Source organism: Carassius auratus, unplaced genomic scaffold (genome assembly GCF_003368295.1).
Source record: "Carassius auratus strain Wakin unplaced genomic scaffold, ASM336829v1 scaf_tig00038440, whole genome shotgun sequence".
NCBI classification, from domain to species: Eukaryota; Metazoa; Chordata; class Actinopteri; order Cypriniformes; family Cyprinidae; genus Carassius; species Carassius auratus.
In genome coordinates, this window is record NW_020526439.1 from 15,047 (window position 1) to 34,761 (window position 19,715).

General features: G+C 36.1%; 1 protein-coding gene across 1 annotated transcript; it reads right to left on the reverse strand.

Moving 5' to 3' along the window:
• Positions 1–455: 455 nt before the first annotated feature.
• Positions 456–18,089, reverse strand: LOC113083491 (serine/threonine-protein kinase D3-like). The gene is made up of 18 exons (XM_026254548.1): positions 17,929–18,089; positions 17,480–17,640; positions 9,264–9,402; positions 9,047–9,178; positions 8,107–8,261; positions 7,068–7,272; positions 5,743–5,820; positions 5,506–5,611; positions 5,292–5,415; positions 4,242–4,319; positions 3,910–4,123; positions 3,312–3,340; positions 3,035–3,214; positions 2,789–2,950; positions 2,436–2,534; positions 1,651–1,918; positions 844–929; positions 456–749 (listed from the first exon to the last, which is right to left on the reverse strand). The coding sequence occupies exons 1-18, from the start codon at positions 17,981–17,983 to the stop codon at positions 564–566; spliced, it is 2,457 nt and encodes an 818-aa protein (XP_026110333.1). The 5' UTR covers positions 17,984–18,089; the 3' UTR covers positions 456–563.
• Positions 18,090–19,715: the final 1,626 nt, after the last annotated feature.

Below are 19,715 nucleotides of genomic sequence, written 5' to 3' on the forward strand. Positions count from 1 at the left end.
AAGTCCCGGATAATGGGTTAATTGGATATAACTGGATTATGTTTGATTTAAACATTAAATATAATAAAATGTAATAACAACAAATATAAAATCTAGAACTGACAGTAACAACTTCAGCTGAAAAGAAGTCTTGTAGTTAAAATGGTTAGCCAGAAATTTTATAATATAATATAATATAATATAATATAATATAATATAATATAATATAATATAATATAATGTAATATAATATAATATAATATCATTAAATGTAAAATTTAAATTTGTGCATTTAATATATGCATTTAGCAGACGCTTTTATCCAAATCGACTTACAGTACATTCAGGCTATTTTTTTCTATAATTATTAATATAATAGAATAGAATAGAATAGAATAGAATAGAATAGAATTATTAATTCTATTAATTTGACGTCACTTACAGTTTCTGAGAAAATAAACCCAAGATTAGCCTTTTTCTTATTTTATTGAAAAATATGTCACATATTATTAAAGCACACCAAAATAATTAGATTTACAACACAGCAGATTCACAAAGTTGCTGATATAATACAATATTCACAGTTATATATAAGTGGCTGATGGCTGTTGCTTCTGCTCTTCGTTTGCTGCTGCTGCTAAATGTTGTGGGAAACTGAGGCCTTTCTCCAGAGCGTAGGATCTCCAGCGCTCGTCATCCGCCTCATGCGTGAGATAACGATATCCCATCCGCTGCTCAAACTCACGCAGGTCACACCACATCTGGAAGTTCTGCAGCGGGAGAAACATAAATCACTCTGCACATCCAGTCAGTGCATTTGAATGCCAGTACAATGTGTTTTATTTCTGGAGTAAGTCAACAGACCTGAAACCAAGGATGACCCATGGCTTTGCCAACACTGAACCTGCGTCTCACCACCACCTGCAGCAGGTTATTGATCAGGTTCACCGCTGAGAGACAGACAAACGAGTTAGCAGGAAGAAGCTTAGGAAACCATCGGACATAGAACTATGGAGGCTTTGCCCATTTCTGGGAATGGAATACATTTTTTTTTTTTAACTACAGATTTTAGTCTCATACTTTTTTTTTTTACTTTTTTTTCACACAAAGTTCTCTCTAATACTTCTCAAACTCTCTTCTGCATCTTGCAATTCGGGAATTTTTTTTTTTGCCAAGTTGCAATTAACTTTCTATTTTCTAGGGTTCTATTAAAAAAAAAAGTAGGAGTAATTTATTAAGAGTCATTTATATACTATATTTTATTTCAATAATATTTACTCTTCAATATTTAATATTTTAAGGGGAATTCATGGTACTATACAATATTCACCTATTATGTATCACTTATATATATATATATATATATATATATATATATATATATATATATATATATATATATTTAATATTATTTTGAATTAATACAGTATTAAAGTTTTGCATTTAGCTGTTTAGACATCATTGAAGACTACATCGTTGCAGGTGATTTATGGATTGCATTTTTTCTTTTTTAAGCCATTTAAGCCCTTTTCTAATTAAGCTCAGTAAAAATAAGTAAAACTCAAAACGTTAAAAATTGCAAAATGAATTTAGTCTAAAATGACAAAAGGCTACTATGTATAGATGCATTTATGTATGTGTGTATATGTGTGTTTATACATGGTCTCTTACCCTCCAGGGAGATGAGGGACCACTGCTGGCGTGGATACATGAACGAAGCGTTGGTGATCTGTTGATTAATGTCCTCGTCCTCGTTGAAAGGGAACGTCCCACTCAGACTGACGTATAAAATCACCCCAACAGCCCACATGTCCAGAGAGCGATTGTAACGCTTGCTACAGATGACCTCCGGAGCCAGATACGCCGGCGTCCCGACGAGAGTGTGCCGAAACGACTTCTGGCCGATGATGCGAGCGAAACCAAAGTCACACAGTTTGACCTGAAACAGAGACATTGCATTCGATGCATTCATTTATCATTGCATTCGGTTTTTGCATTCCATGGCTGGAAATCAAAACATGATTATAGTATCGTGCTCAACAGTTAAAATATCTCGAATGGATTGAAAACTCATTAATTACTCACCCTCATGTCATTCCAAAGACCTCTGTTCATCTTCAAAACACAAATTAAGATATTTTCGATGAAATCCGAGAGCTTTCTGACCCTCATTAGACAGAAACACTACTGTAATATTGCCAGATCCAGAAACACAGCAAGTTTATTGATGTTCTGGGAACATTACAGTAGTGTTTCTGTCTAATGAGGGTCAGAAAGCTCTCGGATTTCATCGAAAATATCTTCATTTGTGTTTTGAAGATGAACAGAGGTCTTTGGAATGACACAAGGGTGAGTAATTAATGACAGAATTGTCATTCTTGAGTGAACTAACCCTTTATTAACCCGTAAAAACATTGACAATCTTGAGTAAAGAGCCATATAAGAGTGTGTCAGACCTGAGGAAATGGTTCAGGGGAAGCCAGCAGCACATTTTCTGGTTTCAGGTCACAGTGTGCAACGTCCCTCATGTGCAGATACCGCAGAGCCTCCAAAACCTGCAACACCAACCACAGATCAGCAACAGACTCAGACTTTATTACTCAGATTTGTTATAATATTACTGTATTTTTACTTTAAGCATAACATGAGCGTAACAGACTTATTAAAAAATTAAATGTAAAACAACCATGAGATACTGTTCTGGAAAAAAGCCACTTTCTTGGAACATTAGCTATGATTTTTAGGTAGGCTCCTCCCAAAAATGGGACTAGCATTATTCAGTGTTTTAAGAGCGAACGAGCTTCTTTACCTGAGTGACTAGAAAGCGAGTGGTGCGTTCAGACAGACGTCCGTTCTCGTGTGATAAAATCATCTCTAGCATGTCGCTGTGGAGCTTCTCCATCACAACGAAAGTGTTTTCCATGGTCTTAAACATCCCTTCAAGATGAATGACTCCTGGATGAGACAGTCTCTGAAACACACACACGAGGAGGACAGATATAATAACCACAAGTGTTTGATTTCTGGGGTGGGGGGTGGCATCTTGAACTCATACCTGCAATATCGAGACCTCGTTTCTGGTCTGTTCCTCGTGTTTAGTGGGAAATCTTGTTTTATCGATGACTTTGACCGCGACCGGACGTCCCGTGTGTCTGTGAGTGCCTCCGTAAACCACCCCGAACTGACCCGAACCCAACACCTCGTCAGAGAAGATCTGGTAGAGCTCACTGATGTCCTGCGACACACACACCAACACACACACAACATCAGACGCTTCGTTCTCTCTTTGAGACACAGTGGTTTCATTTTAATGATCAATAATGGAGTCCCACCTGGGTCTGGTCACCGTTCTCTCCGTCACCTGGCAAGAGACGAGGTGGCATTTAATTTGAGGATCAGAGAAGATGTGGAAGTTTGTTTCTTTTGGAGAAATGTAGCATTACATCAGTGTTTCATCAATGGGTGCTCTGCAGTGAATGGGTGCCGTCAGAATGAGAGTCCAAACAGCTGATAAATACATCACAATAACCCACACCACTCCAGTCCATCATTTAACATCTTGTGAAAACAAAAACTACATGTTTGTATAAGAAACAAATCAATCATAACAACGTTTTAACGTTAAACCGTTCAAAATATGAGTCCATAATCCATAAAAACGATCTTAATGATGGATTTTTTTAATACAAACATGTAGTTTTCGGCTTCTCAAGTCATTAACTGATGGACTGGAGTGCTGTGGATTATTGTGATGTTTTTATCAGCTGTTTGGACTCTCAGTCTGACGGCACCCATTCACTTCAGAGTACTGCTACATTTCTCCAAATCTGTTCTGATGAAGAATCAGACTCATCTACATCTCTGATGACCCGAGGGTGACTAAATGTTAATTTTTGGATGAACTTAGAGTGTATTTGATCTTTTACTAACCGGTGTTGTTAGTCGTGTGGCACACAGTGCCCTGCACCGGTCTGAGAGCCTGATCGAGAGCTGACTCCCATGATGGACCGTCCTGATCCGCAAACACACAGTACACCAGAGACACGGTCCCCAGCTCGAACGAGTGTGTGCTGTTACCTGCTAACACAGGAACAGTGAGCTGAGCCGGACCTCGAACCTGCAGCACCTCTGACAGAGAGATCTCCTGAAACCAAGCACATGCAACTAGATCAATAACTTCAGGAAAGCCCTAAGACTAATGTGTCTAACCTTGCTGTATTTTGCGTTGTGAAGTGATAAATGCATTCTAAAGACTTGCAAACCTTGTAGTATTTAGTGCTGATTTCATTCGGGTACAGGGTGATGCTTTTCCCGTCTAATACCCAGTAGTGACGTTTTCTCTGCAAAGACAAAAAACATTATAGAAATGTATATAAAATATACGAAGGATACAAATTTGTTTATTTTAATGATACAAAATATTTCTATTTCTAACAGATGATTTACTTCTGAATTTTAAATTCAAACAATCTTGAAAAACAAAAAATTAAACAGAAAGATCTTCTAGATCAGAAGGATCAATGATGCTGAAAATTCAGCTTTACATCGCAGGAATAAATTACTTTTTACAATATATTCATACAGTAAAAAGGTTAATTTAAATTATAATAATATATCAGAATATTTGACTATACTTTAGACCAAATGAATAAAGCCTCTGTGAGTAGGATTATTAAAAATTTATACTAATTAATAATTACAATTATTTTTACATTAAATACAAACACATGCATGTATATAGTTAAGAAAATATGTAATGTTTATATTAAATATATTTATGTATATTATAAGTTATATGAATATAAATATATACATTTAAATACTTTCAAAATATATACTGTATATATATATATATATATATATATATATAATAAATATACACTGAACACATACATACATTATGTAAACAAAAACTTTTATTTTGAATGCAATTAATCATTTGTATCACTAATATATAGACATATTAAAATAATACAAATAATAATAATAATATGACAATAATAATATAAGGATGACAAAAAACTTAAATAAAAAACAGTCAAAAGAAAAATTTTAACAAATTAAGTACATATAAAGACAAATTAAAATAATAATAAATAAAAACAAGAATGTCAAAAAACGTAAATATTTAAATAAAATAAAAAACGTCAAAATAAAAACAAATCAAAACTTTTGAAACACTACAAATGTTTTTTTTTGCCAAACCCCAAACATTTCACCTGTAGTCTATATAAATAAAAATAATAAAATAGAAATAATCTGCAAATAAAAATACACAATATTAATTCTCCATTTGAATAAGAGTCACTCACATGTGTGTCAGTGTTGGTGTGATGGATCAACCAGCCTTTCTTCAGCACTCCACTGTTTCTTCTCTTGCGGTGTTTGACTGATTGCACCACTCGCATCAGAGGAATATTACTGCTGAAACACGGCCTGACACACACACACACACACACACACACACACATGAGCTCAGTCTGCAGCGCTGCATTGATCAGGAGCAGGTGTGATGTGGATCCTTACGCGACGGATGGCTGCAGCGGTGTTATATCTATGGTCGGAGGGTCTTTATATCGCAGCTCCTCATAGAGATCATTTAATGTGACCACTTTTGTGTTCTCCTCAGGCTCTGAAAATACAGCACAATTTCATTGCTCTTTTGTTGATTTTGATTGCTTCCTCGTTTGTAAATCGCTTTGGATAAAAGTGTCTGCTAAATGACTATTGATTTTTGTCCCATGCATACACAATCAAACTGACCTTCTCCGTTTGCTTTCTCACCATTACACTCGGGAGGAACAAGAGTCATGCACCTGCGATGACAGTTGTACTTACAGTCTGCAGAGAAACAGAGAGAAAGCAAGAAGTTATTGCTCTTTCACAGCTCAGACGACTTAAAGCAGAAGTTTGCAGTTTCTGAGAAACGCTGTTGAAAGTGCAACAAAATACACTTCCAGCCAAATGCCAGTAAGGGGCGTGTCCACTCGTGATGGGGGAGGGGCCTGTTGAACAGAATGTTCATGAGTCTGGGGGCGGAGCTCTCAAGATAGGCGCGTGTCTGTTTTGGTAATTTCAAATATCAACAGTGTTTCTCAGAAGTCGCGTACTGCACCTTTAAAGGAATAGTTCACACAAAACTGAAAACTCATTTAATTTATTTCTCACCCTCGTGTCGCTCCAAACCCATAAAACCTACATTCATCTTCGGAAAACAAATTAAGATATTTTTGATGAAATCTGAGAGCTCTCTGACTCGACATAGACAGCAACACAACCTAAATATTCCCAGACCCAGAAACATAGCAAGGGCATCGCTAAAATAGTCAGTGGTTCAATTGTAATTTTACAAAGCTACGAGAATACCCTTTGCAAAATAAATATAATGACTTCCTTGCTACGTTTCTGGACCTGTGAACATGTCGGGGGGGTATTCCAGAAATACAGATAAACCTTTTGAGATATTTTGGATGAAAACTGGGAGGCTTGTGACTAGTGGTCGACCGATATATCGCCAATGCCGATATATCGGCCGATATTTGGCATTTTTCAAATATTGGCAAATATATATATATAATAATTATCTTTACATTAATTATAAAACATTATTATAACAAGTTAATGTTCAATCTAATCTAATATACTTAGATTTTATTGTCATGGATCTGTATTTTCTTTACTATATTTCTATAATAAAAAAATAAAACATATATGATATTTCTTCTTATATAATTAGCATCAAACAAACAATATAGTTCTTATTCTCAGTGATTAAAAGGATAAACAAAAAAAAATGGCAAATGATTGCACAACCATCAATTAAATGGCGATATGTGGTAAGATGGTAAGTTAACCCTGCTTTCTGGAATCCATCCCAGTTTTTTCTATGGAGGGTCAGAGAGCTCTCGGATTTCATCAAAAATATCTTAATTTGTGTTCTGAAGATTAACAAAAGTCATACTGCTTTGGAATGACACGAGGGTGAGCAACTAATGACAGATTTTTCATTTTTGGGTGAACTATCCCTTTATTAGTTCTCAGTATTAACTTGGACACTGAAAATGTTTTGAAAGAGATGTTGTTCTCACCGGAGCATTGCATGCCCTGTCTGAAGAGGCCCTTGAGCAGCCGGAAGCAGTGCATGCAGACGGTGGGTTTGGTGTAGGAGTGAATGTGGAAGGTGTGAGGGACTCTCGGTCGGGCCTCCTTCCCCTCCGACAGCCCCACAGACACCGGCACGTTGACCCAGGACGGAGGACGCGAGCGTGTGCATGACGGCTTCGACATGCTGATCTGAGGAGGAAACAAACCATTTCAGAGATCATTTTAAACACCTCACAGAAATCAGCTGCCATCTGTGAAACTCCTCTTGGTTATGCATGCACAGCTCCTATCTGTTAGAAAGAGGAAAACATAAAATTCTCGAAACGGTTCAAAATTTAATATGTGAAAACACCAATGAAATCTGACAACAACTGTATCATAAAAACAGCTAAAATTGCCCACAACACACTGCATGGTGGACAAAGATTCAATTAGAACTACAAACACGCATATAAAGTGTTTAAGAACTACAAACATGGCGGACATGCGAGACTGACGGACAGCCAGAGAAAGGGGTTTACGTGATAAATAGTGTTTCTCACCTGATTAAAATAATATTTATTTAATATTATGCACGTTATATTGCATCTGCAGCAACACTGGCAACCTGACTCTTCATTTCTCTCCAATACTTAAATGAAATGTGGATTTTCGTTTACTGTGATAAGATGATTGACAGTTGTGTTTAAACAGTGGCTGTAGATAACAAAGCCACAGAGCGTCTGTTAAAGACACAGTTATGACGTGTCCCAAAGCTTGCCTACTATTCTGCTACATACTCAAAAGCATGTACTTTTTCTTCACAAAAAAAAGTACATACTTTAAGGGCATAGTATAAGTAGGTGAACTGGGATGCAGCATGACTGTTTGTGACGCACTGATTTCACCCATCAGGGATTGGCTCTTTTTGCTCAGAAGGCGGGGCTTTGTTCGATAGAGCTGCCATACTGAGTGTTGTCCCCATTCAAACCTATTAGAGCGACACATCTTGGGTATTGTACAGTGTTTGGTTAGGATGGTCACCTCCTCCAGGCTCCCGCCGGTGTGACTGGAGAGCGTCGGGGTCCGGGGCCGACCGGGGGGGAACAGAGACAGACTCGGGCCGCAGCGGCGATACACACGAGAGCAGTCGTTGGGCAACTTATACGCACAGCGCTTGTGGAAATCCAGACCACAGCCTGCAGAGAGAAAGACCAAGAAAAACTCTCAAACACTTCCCTTTTTTAGATTTGTCAAAACTTTTAAGATAACAACATAGTGAAACATGTCATAGAAACTTAGCAATAATAAAATACGTGTTCAATATTGATAAATAATATCATTATAAATAATACATAAACATAATAATAAATATTAAATAAACAAATAAGCAATTAGGCAATAAAATAAAATGCAAATATCCAGTATAAGACTTGATAAATAAATATATTGTGTAATAAACAAATAAGCAATTAAGCAACAAATAAAAATGAACATTAAAAACTTTTTACAGAAGCTAAGCAAAACATCTAATAACTTTACATATTTTTAAACAAATAATTTACAAAATACATATTAAATAATAAATATATGTTGACTTAAACTAAGCCAAAAAACAGAATAACCTGATATTATAAATATTATAAAAATATTTATTAATTTACATGATAAACAATAAATACAAAATAGATTTTATATTAATATTGTACACAAGATAAATATTGTATAATAAACAAATCTCTTCATAACACAATAAATATAATGTTCTAAACGACATAATTTAACAAGTAATAACAAGTAATAAGTAAAATCAAGCATCATGTCATAGTAACTAAGTAACGTAAATAAATAGGCCTAATACATTTATAAAAAAAAAGTGAATTTATAAATATAAATAACAAGTGCTAAACAAATAAAGGCAATTTACCAACAACACATTGTAAATATTTTGTACATGACTTTTAAGTGTTTTGCGCAGTCGTACCTTCACATTTTAGACCCTGTCGGACGAGTCCCCACAACATCTCACCGCAGTAGTGACAAAACGTAGGAGAGCGATACGAATGGACGACCAGAGAATGAGGACGGTACTTCATCTCCGTCAGTGAAGCTGTTCCTGAGTGATCAACGTGATTGACAGCTGTCAGCATCACCTGCAGTGAGAATAGTGTGTGTGTGTGTGTGTGTGTGTGTTTACTGACCAGCCAGCACCACCTCCACCAGATCTCCGTTGCGTATGTTGTGTTTTTCAGTGAGTCTCTGTAAGATCTGCTCTGTGTTCGGCTCATGTCTGAATAACAGCAGCTTTTCACCGAGACCCACGACACTGCACTCTGGAGCCTTAACACACACACACACACACACACACACACACACACAGTAATTTTTATAAAACTGACGAAATAGCACAACAAAACTTAAACAATATTTAAAATATTATAATGCAAGAAAAGTAACAACAAACATCGTCATTAAGATATAATATATATTATAATAATTAGATATAAATATTGTAATATATGTATAAACAGTGTAATGCATATTAACAAAATAAACAAATAAAAAACAACAATAAAAATACTGTTAAACATCATAATGAACTGTGTTCCAATCGATTTGATCCCTACACAGTGTTCATTGCTCTCTACTCCCTGAGCCGGGGTTTACTTCACTTCAGAACATGGGCTGGAATTGGGAACCGCTGATGTAGCCTATTGTATTAATGTTGTCTCTGGTATTCTTGTCTGTGAGCATAAATGTGTTCAGGGGTTTGGCTTTGGACGGCGATTGCAGGGAGAGTGGGACGGTCGCTTTCAGTGCTATTAGGCTAATGCTAGCATTTTCCAAGATCTCCGATTGCACCTTTAACAATGACAGTAAACAAGAGGGAGAATATGAGCACGTTTTTAGTGCCATCAAAACAAAAGTACCACCTCAAAGACATCGGCCAAACAGAAAAACTTAGCGGCCGATGTCAATAAAATGCCAAATATCGGCCGATATATCGGTCGACCACCAGTCACAAGCCTCCCAGTTTTCATCCAAAATATCTTAAATTGTGTTCCGAAGATGAACAAAGCATTAAAGCATTTTAATGCATTTATTAACCTTTAAATCAAGTTGGTTTTAAGAGGTTGTACTATATTTGTTAAAAAAAAAAAAAAAAAAATTTGGCCTTTAAGAATACTGCAAACTCCTGAACCATCTCACGTCGAGATACTGTGCATTTGAGTAGTTTTTCAGTGTTCGATTGTGTCTCGATGTGAGATGGTGCAGGAGTTTGGAGACCATTGATTACAGAAACACTTTATAATGTCTGTTCTCTTCTACAGTGCATTTCTTTAGATCTAATATAATCACAACCGCACACTCACACACACACACACGCTGGACATTAACACCACTTTAAGAAGCATGTACAGTGGATATAAAAAGTCTACACACCCCTGTTAAATTGGCAGGTTTCTGTGATGTTAAAACTATTTTAGGAAAGGAGGAGTAAGAATAAAAAACTAAAATAATGTGATTGCATAAGTGTGCACACCCTCTTAGAACGAAGGATGTGGCTGTGTTCAGAATGAAGCAATCACATTCAAACTCATGTTAAATAGGAGTCAGTATACAGCTGCCATCATTTAAAGTGCCTCTGATTAAACCAAAGTAAAGTATAGCTGTTCTACTAAGCTTTTCCTCACATTTTCTCAGTAACATCTTACAGCAAAAGCCATGAGCCAGAGCTTCCAAACACCAGAGGGATCTAACTGTTACAATGTATCAGTCAGGAGATGGGTACAAAAGAATTTCAAAGGTATTAGGTATACCATGAAACAAAGTTAAGACAGTCATCATCAAGTGGATAAAATATGGCTCAACAGTGATAGTACTAAGCACTGGATGTCCATCCAAATTTGATAAAAAGATGAGAAGAACACTGTTCAGGGAGGCTGCCAAGAGGCCTATTTGGTACTTTTTGGTCTAATTCTAAAATAATTCTAATTCTATAGTTCTATAATCATTCGAAAACGCATGTTTGGCCAAAAACAACACTGCACATCACCGAAGGAACACCATAGCCACAGTGAAGCATGGTGGTGGCAGCATCGTGCTTTGGAGCGTTTTTTCTTCAGCTGGAACTGCAACTTTTCTGCAAAGAAGAGTGGGCAATATTGCTAAGTCAAGATAACCAAATGGACTGAGTGGTGTAATAAAATCAAAAGGTGCTTCTGCAAAGTTTTAGTTTAAGGGTATGCACACTTATGCACCACATTATTTAAGTTGTTTATTTTTACTTTCTCCATTCCCAAAAGAATAATTTTTTATTGAGTTGTACAGGTTATAGTTCACTTTAAAGATGATTTATCTTGGTTTGATTGTATTTTACATCACAGAAACCTGCCAATTTAACAGGGGTGTGTAGACATTTTATATCCAGTGTACGTTCAGTCTGTAAGAGTCTGAAGCCGCAGATCTTATCATGATCAGCATCTTCAGACGAGGCTGAGTGTGCGTCAGATCACGATGAACCACTGCGTAACTGATGGCTCTTAATGTCAATCATTGGCTTTTCAAATCTAACGGATGTGAGTCAAACTGAGACTCTCCTCAATAACTCGATAACACCTGATACTCCAGGTCTCTCAACTCTGCACATGAACAGTGCGAACTGTATGCACTAATTGATCAGCAATATTTTTAGCTAATTATATTGAGACTACAAATCACAGAGTGCTTTAATATGAAATATTAAAAATTTTCCAAATTCCATTTTTTGTGTGTTTACATTTTTCTAGACTCTATTTGAAAGGTTAAATACAATTTTATTAATCAAAAGACCTGTCTAATTAATTAAATTTAATACAACTTACTATATTAAACAGCAAGTTTAACAAACTAAAATTTTTAAGGCCCTATAAAATTTTTTTGTTTTTCTTAAATTCAGTTTTATTTTGAAACAAATTCCTGTTTTCCATTAATTTTCTGTATTCCATTTTAAGTGGTTTTATTGCATATTAATAATAAAAAGCATCTCTTATTAATTGATGTTTAGAAAAAAAAAGTTTTATTATTTTGTTTCTTATTTTTTCTTTCCAGAAATACTGTGTTGTGTATTTACATTTTTCTACTAAACAAATGTCAGGGAAATCTGTTTTCTGTATATTCCAGTCTGCGCCATTCATTCACACAAAGACAAGCAGAACATGCAGGATTCATAATTGAATGGTATTTTGGTGGCTAAATATTCACATACACTAGTCTATATCATGTTTTAAATGTACTGACATACTTTTATTTTTTAGATCCATCCAAAATTTGGCAAATTCCACTTTATACATTAAATTTAGTTTTTATGACTAGATTCTGCGTTTCTGTCTGCGTTTTCTGTCACATTGCAGAAATCATTGGGCTCTAAAATTGCTTAGGCCAGGCCTACCTAAATAAATAAAAATGGGGATCATTTTGACAATATTCTGGTCTTTATGCAAAACTTCTCAATAACAAAAAGGAAGCAATTTTGTTTTAATACATTTTTCATTTCCATTATTATGTATTATTGATTGATTGATGTGAATCGGAGCACTTTAGGGGCAATCCTTCAATGATAGCGCCAAAACTGCACATGGGATTTTTAAAATAACCGTTTTTTGTTTTCCTGTTTTAACGTCTACTTACTTTAAATACCACAACATTTCACAATCACAGTAATTACTTCATCAGCTCAGTATCATATTCACTTGGTTCTGCCAGTTATTTTTTTGTAAATTAGGCCTTCCTCTTCCACATCGGCTTCAAACACATTCAACTTCCTGTTTGAGACTTAAACACTCAGAACCTCGGCAAGCAAACTCCCTCTCAACTAATACTCTAGTCAAACAGACAAAAAATGTGAAACTAAAAGCACATCTAGAGGGAAAAATATTTTTTTCTATATGATACATTAACGGTAAGGGTTCAGGGTGTTAAACCCACTTGAAAGGTCTGAAAACGTAACGAACACAAACACGTGATCGAGTTGCATTTCCGTTCCACCGGTCGCTCGCGAGCTGGTCAGGGTGTCGCTTTGATGTGGTGCTGGCCAGGAGTGAGGTGTTTACCTCGTTTTCAGATCACTGGAGCTTTTGGAAACACTCAGGATGAAAACTGTCAAGATAAAAAACTGGATACGCTTCACATTCACCTGCAGAAAGGTCGTTCATAAACTGCGCATGCGCAAGATGCTTCATCTCTGACATTTACGAGTTTCGTTTCCTCAGACGGATCGTAGGTAGATATCACCTCATCCGGCGGTCGTTTTGTTCTCGGTTTCATAAGGTATCCAGTTATTACGACGTGAGAAACCGCTGGAAACTATTCATGTGTCCGTGAACTGTCCGAATGAATCTAACTTAACTGAATCGCGAACATTTTTTTTTTCAAAACCGTTTGACCGATTAATCTGATTCGCGATTTATGAATCTCGACTGGTACGATTCTTAACAGCTGACTGAAAACACTGGTCATATATCGTCAGTTAAAATGATTCTCAAGTCATTATACAGTATATGTATCAAGGCTGTAACCCTGTCTGGAACAGGTCTCACTTTATTTAGATTTTCTCCATATGAATAGAATACAGCATACAATTACAGATACCACTGATATATTTGGTTGATACACACACATACTGTAAGACTTCCATATCTCTGGTTGATCAAGGGTCCATGCAGCAAATAGAAACAAAACCAGATTCAAACTGAGGTATCAGTGCATTTTTTTATGATTTTAAAAGTTGTTTCTTTCATCAAGGCTGAATTTATTTGATCAAAAAAAAAAAAAAAAAGTTTCATATTTTAATATACTTTAAAATATTTTATATTCTTGTGAAACAAAGCTGAATTTTCATCATTATTACTCCAATTATTACTATGCTGATTTATGATTTATCAATGTAAACAATGTTTTTTTTTTGTGAGGAAGACTACCGTGTTTGAAACCGTGTTTATTCAAAATAGAAATTTTGAGTTTCAATTCAGCCTACACTACTATTCAAAAGTCTGGGGTCAGTAAATTGTTTCTTCTTTAAAAACAAAAGAAAATAAAAATAAATTAATACTTTTATAAAGCAAGAATGTGTTAAATGGATAAAAAGGTATAGTAAATACGTATATTGTTAGAAAAGATTACTATTTTGAATAAATGCTATTCTTTTTATCCTTTATTCATTAAATAATAAAAAATAAGTATCACAGGTTCCAAAAAATAATTAAGCACAACATTTTCAATATAAATCAGCATATTATTTAGAATGATTTCTGAAGGATCTTGTGACCCAAATGGCTGGAGTAATGATGCTGAAAATACAGCGCTGCATCACAGAAATAAATTAGATTTTAAAATAGCCTTAATGGGTGTTTTTTTCTGAATATTTGATCAAATAAATACAGCTTTGAAGAGCATAACAGACAAAAAAATAATTAAATATTTAAATGATTTTGAACAGCAGTTTAGGCTATATATATAAACTGTATTAATGCGCCACACACAACTCTTGTTGTCTACAGCACGCTGCCACGCAACCTTTCTAATAATAAAATAGTTTTGATACTGGATCGAAATATTATATTACTCAACAACGATGAGGTAAAATCGCTGTTTTTAAACTCACAGCTTAAAATGTTTGTAGAAAAGGTATTTCACAAACACAACTTTCATCTCTCTCTCTCAAAATGGCCATATTTAAAATGTAAAAAAACAGCTGACTAATATTAAATGAGTTGCAACTTCCATATGTTACATTGCTGTCTTGTTTCAACGTTAAACTGACGCTTCGCACTGGAAATCACTTTTAATAATTGGGGGGGGAACTTGTCCCCCTCAATGTCTATGGTGGTAACGGCCCTGATTTGTATATTATTAGGCTATATGGGACCCTGGACTGCAAACCCAGTCATTAGGGCAAATTTCTAAAAATTGAGATTCATACATTGATGATTAAGGGTGCCCTGATTGATATGCTACCAAACACAATCAGCTGATAAACGTATTGGGATGATTGATTGGCGGTCTCTAAAAAGACTGATCTCCGTCTCAATCTCTGTCTAGCTGAGGTGAAATAATTGTAATGATTTAGGTGAGGTACAATTCATATTTTTTAATTTAATAACTGATAAAGTAATTTGAACTAGTTTCTGTGAGACATAATTTCACATAATTTTATCATCGCACACTCTCTCTTTATTCAAATCACATTGTGTTTGCTCTATAAATGCTGCGCAGTGACACAGGAATTGTCACTTGCACTATCAAGGCAGAGATATTACTTATTGAACCAATAAAAACTACAGTTTGCTACTAGACAGATGTACTGTTACTTCCTCTGCAGACAAAAATCTGGGTGTTATATTAGACAACTTAGACAACTTAGAAACATTGCTAAGCTACGAAAAATGTTACCATTGTAATGCACTTCTAGGTGGTTGTCCTGCTTCTTCAATAAACAATCTACAGGTAGTCCAAAATGCAGCGGCTAGAGTCCTTACCAGGTCAAGAAAATATGATCATATTAGCCCAATATTATCCACCTTATTTTGCAACACAGAAGTAAGTAATTTTTTTTTTGAATGTGTGCGAGACTTTCAGTACATTAGTCGGTATTGGTAAAAAATAAGAAAAACAAATAGTGGTAAATGGTAAAACTATTTGTGCTACAAACCAGTATGTTTATGTTTATGATGGTATATTAAAATAACATGATAACAAATACAAGTTTGCAATATCAAGCAGCATAACGGACTGTTTTTGTGCATTAATTGATACCAAAAGATGCACACATTCAAGTTAATGGACGTGTGCACTTGCATTAAAAATAAGGCGGATGGTGAAGCCCTAGAAAAAAAGGGTGTAGCGAAAACCTGTTTCACAGTTAACAAGTATTCTACATCCTAAGGCCAATTTTACAACCAGTGCACATCCCACACAACTGCATTTCACAATGCAATGCACATGCCTTGATCTTACATTTTCAATGAGCCGCTAGTGATAAATAAACCATGTTTTATTTATTTCCTCTTGATTGTGTGATTAGATATAAGATGCTTTTAGAAAAATCAAAAATAGAAGGAAGTGCAACATTTCTAAATACATATTTCAAATAACCATTTCCATACAGCCACATTTCTGAGATAAATTAATCATGCAGTGTAACGGGGTTATGTAAAATATGGCTTGTACTAGTAACATTTATCATTGCATATGACTCATAGAAAACAGCTGGAACGGCAACGTATGCGGTAAGTCTCAAAATGTACATGAATGATAATAGGTGAGTTCGGTGAGCATTCATGCATTGATCATTCATACATTAAATGAATGATCAGTGTGTGTGTGTGTGTGTGTGTGTGTGATGATCCTGTCCCTCTGCAGTGGAAATGGCACCATAACAAGGTCAAGCAGAGAAAAAGGTGTGTGTGTGTGTGTGAGTGTGTGTGTTAGGGGAAGAGTCTGTGGTTGGAAAGTTACATGCACATGCTGTGAACCACAGAGGACAAACAGAGAGGCATCCGGAGGGGGAGAGATGTTGCAGGAGGGCGCCGATACTGAGTGTGTGTGTGTGTGTGTGTGAGTAGAACCTAATTCGGTAGCATCTTTACACACACACTCTCTTTAACTTCCCCTGCTTTCATAAACACACAGAGGTGAGAATTCTTCAAATTGTTTTAAAAAAAGTTTTAGAACAAAAAACACACACAAAGGAAAAAATCCTAAAGAAATCAAGACTGCATGTTCATTTTAGACACCTGTTTCTGCTAATTCAGCTAACAGAGAAATGAACAATGTTTTTTTACGCACTATAAGGCTGTTCTGATGAATCTGTGGGTCTTGCTAACGAAAAGGTGCTTTTGTTGTTGTTGAGTGGAGAGAGAGAGCGCTTTCCCTTTTATATATATATGTATAATATATTTCATGACGTAAAAATGGGCGGCGCCATTTGTAAATTCTATGGGTGTATCTTCCGGTCTCATATTATTTTAATCTGTTATATTAATTAAGAACACACTGGTCTCGCTAATATAAAAATATGCTTTTTATAACGCTATTTGGAGCAAAAGAAACCACATTTTTTTTAGTTGTCAGATTTCTTTGGTGATTTTAAATATGAAATTTAATCGTAAGCTTAATTAACAGTTTTGAAGAATTGGATGTTTCCCCATTTAAAGAGATAGGAGTTGCACTTGCATACTTGAGAGGCGTTTCAAAGATGCTGCCAAGTGACATGATTTGTCTTAAAGAGACTTTGTAATAATGCACAAACTCCCTTTATAGTGCTTTTTGAGCTTGACTGCCCCATTCACTCAAATATATCAGAGTAGATCTTTTGTAAAAAATGTTTCGACATCACTACGCCTCAGAAAGTGACACGTTTGTTGAACTTGAGCAGTACCTTTCTCTCAATGATTTCGGCTGCGAGATGCTTCGCCTCTTGGAAGCTGAGGTGTCCCTCAGGGATCCGTACATCTTCTTTATGGAGCCCGATCTGAAAGTGGACACATTTGGGCCCCTGTTTGGAGGACTCGGGCCCCATGGACAGCACAGAGAAAGCACCTGAGAGAAAGTAAGGGGTTAACCCTCATCAAATGGTGCTGCTTTAGAAGTTTAAAGGTTCACCACAGCTTACCCAAAGCATTTGTATAGTGATACTGCAATCATTTTTTTTCATTAATTGTTTATTGTTATGTACATATCATCATCAGAAAGCCTTTAGGTGTTTGAAGGAAAGTCCCACAAAGGCTTCTTCAAGTGCAAGGCAACAACTGGAACTAGCATTAACCTGCCTAAGATTAACTTTAAGATTAAAGCTTAACATAGTCGAGCTCCGAAAGAGGAACTTACCAGAGACATGACTGATGTCAAGGCTTTTTGGGCGGTGGTTTGAGTTGGCTGCCATTTTCTTGGCTTTGGAGCTAGCACATTTCGCAGCCCTGTTTCAGACACTTCTGCCGCTGCTCTGGTTTCCTTGTGCGAGAGCTTCAGCAGACGAACGACAGGCAGCCGAGGCAGGAAGTTGACACTCAAACTGTTTGTGTGTCTGACGAACTGCCCACCAAACACAGCAAAACACATCAGACCTTATCTGATCTCAACTTTAAAACTGGCAAATACAGCAGCACTGGGGGCAGTATCCCTGTCATTTAAAGATGAACATAAACATAACATAAACCACACACTCTGAAGAAGAAAAAAAAGTTGATTGGATCTTGATCTTGATTGGAAAACTTTGGAAAAATTAGGGAGTTTTCTTTTCTGGATGGACAGATAGAGAGAAAGATAGACGGATGGATATCAGACAGACAGACAGATAGACCAAATTATAGATAAATGAATGGGCAGATATAGATAGATAATCAAATTATAAATAGATCAAATTATAGATAGATAGATAGAGAGAGAGAGAGAGAGAGAGAGAGAGATAAATTCATAGAAAGATGGATGGATGGGCAGATAGATAGATATACAGATAGATCAAATAATAGATGGATCGATAGATAAAATTATAGATAGATGGATGGATGGGCAGACAGATAGATAATCAAATTATAGATGGATGGATAAGCAGATAGATAGATAGACAGATAGATCAAATTACAGATAGATAGATCAAATTATGGATAGATGGATGAATGGGCAGATAGATAGATAATCAAATTATAGATAGTTCGTTGGGTGGATAAGCAGATAGACAGATAGATCAAATTATAGATAGATAGATAATTGTCTGATTATCAAGATCATATAATAATGAGACATTAATTTGGTTTGAAAAGCAGAGTTTATTCCGATTCTTTATTAAAACACAGAGGAGGTTCTCCTCGTTCACAACCCAGACAGCAAGCAGTGTCGGCCCAGATCTGGCACGCATGGATTTCACGCGGGCCAGATGTGGGCCGGTTCTGGGCCGAAACGGCTTGCTGTCTAGGAAGTGAAACACATCTCTGAGGAAAGACTACATCAGCAGAGCCGTGTTCCTTCACCGCTGATCTGGGGACGACGAGCTGCTTCTAACACCGCCGCGCGCTCTGAGCGGGACAGGGGGCGCTGTTCTGAGATCAGTGCTAAGGTGTGCACTCTAACCGCTGAGACCGTTAATAACGGTCATGTGGCGAGAGGAAGGCATCACAAATCATCAGAAAACATGACAGACAGCCAAAGGTGGGTCACATTCATAAGTGGTGTAAACACGGCGTTATTACAAACTACACACCTGTCTGTGCTAGCATGAGGAGGATACACAAGTGTGTGTGTGTGTGTGTGTGTTTGTGGTCGCGAGTGAGTCAAAAATTCAGTATTTTACAATCATTTGTATCTATCGGACTTTCTCTCATCACTCGAGCGCTTTCTAGAACATTTGTTTTTGTTCAGCTCATCCAAACATCATCATCATCAGCATCAACGCATTACTTTTTGCTAATTCTGTGTTAGAAAATCTCACAAACTTGTGTCATATTTCACAGCAAAACCAAAAGTAAACAATTACACAGAATACAGTATATTTTAAGGAAAACTGAGCATAATAAAGACGTTTAGCATTGTGACATTAATTACAACCAAGCACATTTAAACTCTTAAATTCTCAATAATGTTACAAAATCACCCCACAGTGGCAAATAAATTACATTTCA

What these genes read in the sequence shown, in the direction of transcription:
- LOC113083491 (XM_026254548.1), bottom strand. Translation starts at nt 17,983, where the DNA reads ATGGCAGCCAACTCAAACCACCGCCCAAAAAGCCTTGACATCAGTCAT. An exon ending in ACAGGGTCTAAAATGTGAAG is followed by an intron (nt 8,262 to 9,046) that starts GTACGACTGCGC and finishes TTCTCTCTGCAG; the next exon opens with GCTGTGGTCTGGATTTCCAC. An exon ending in ACGAGGTCTCGATATTGCAG is followed by an intron (nt 2,951 to 3,034) that starts GTATGAGTTCAA and finishes TGTGTGTTTCAG; the next exon opens with AGACTGTCTCATCCAGGAGT.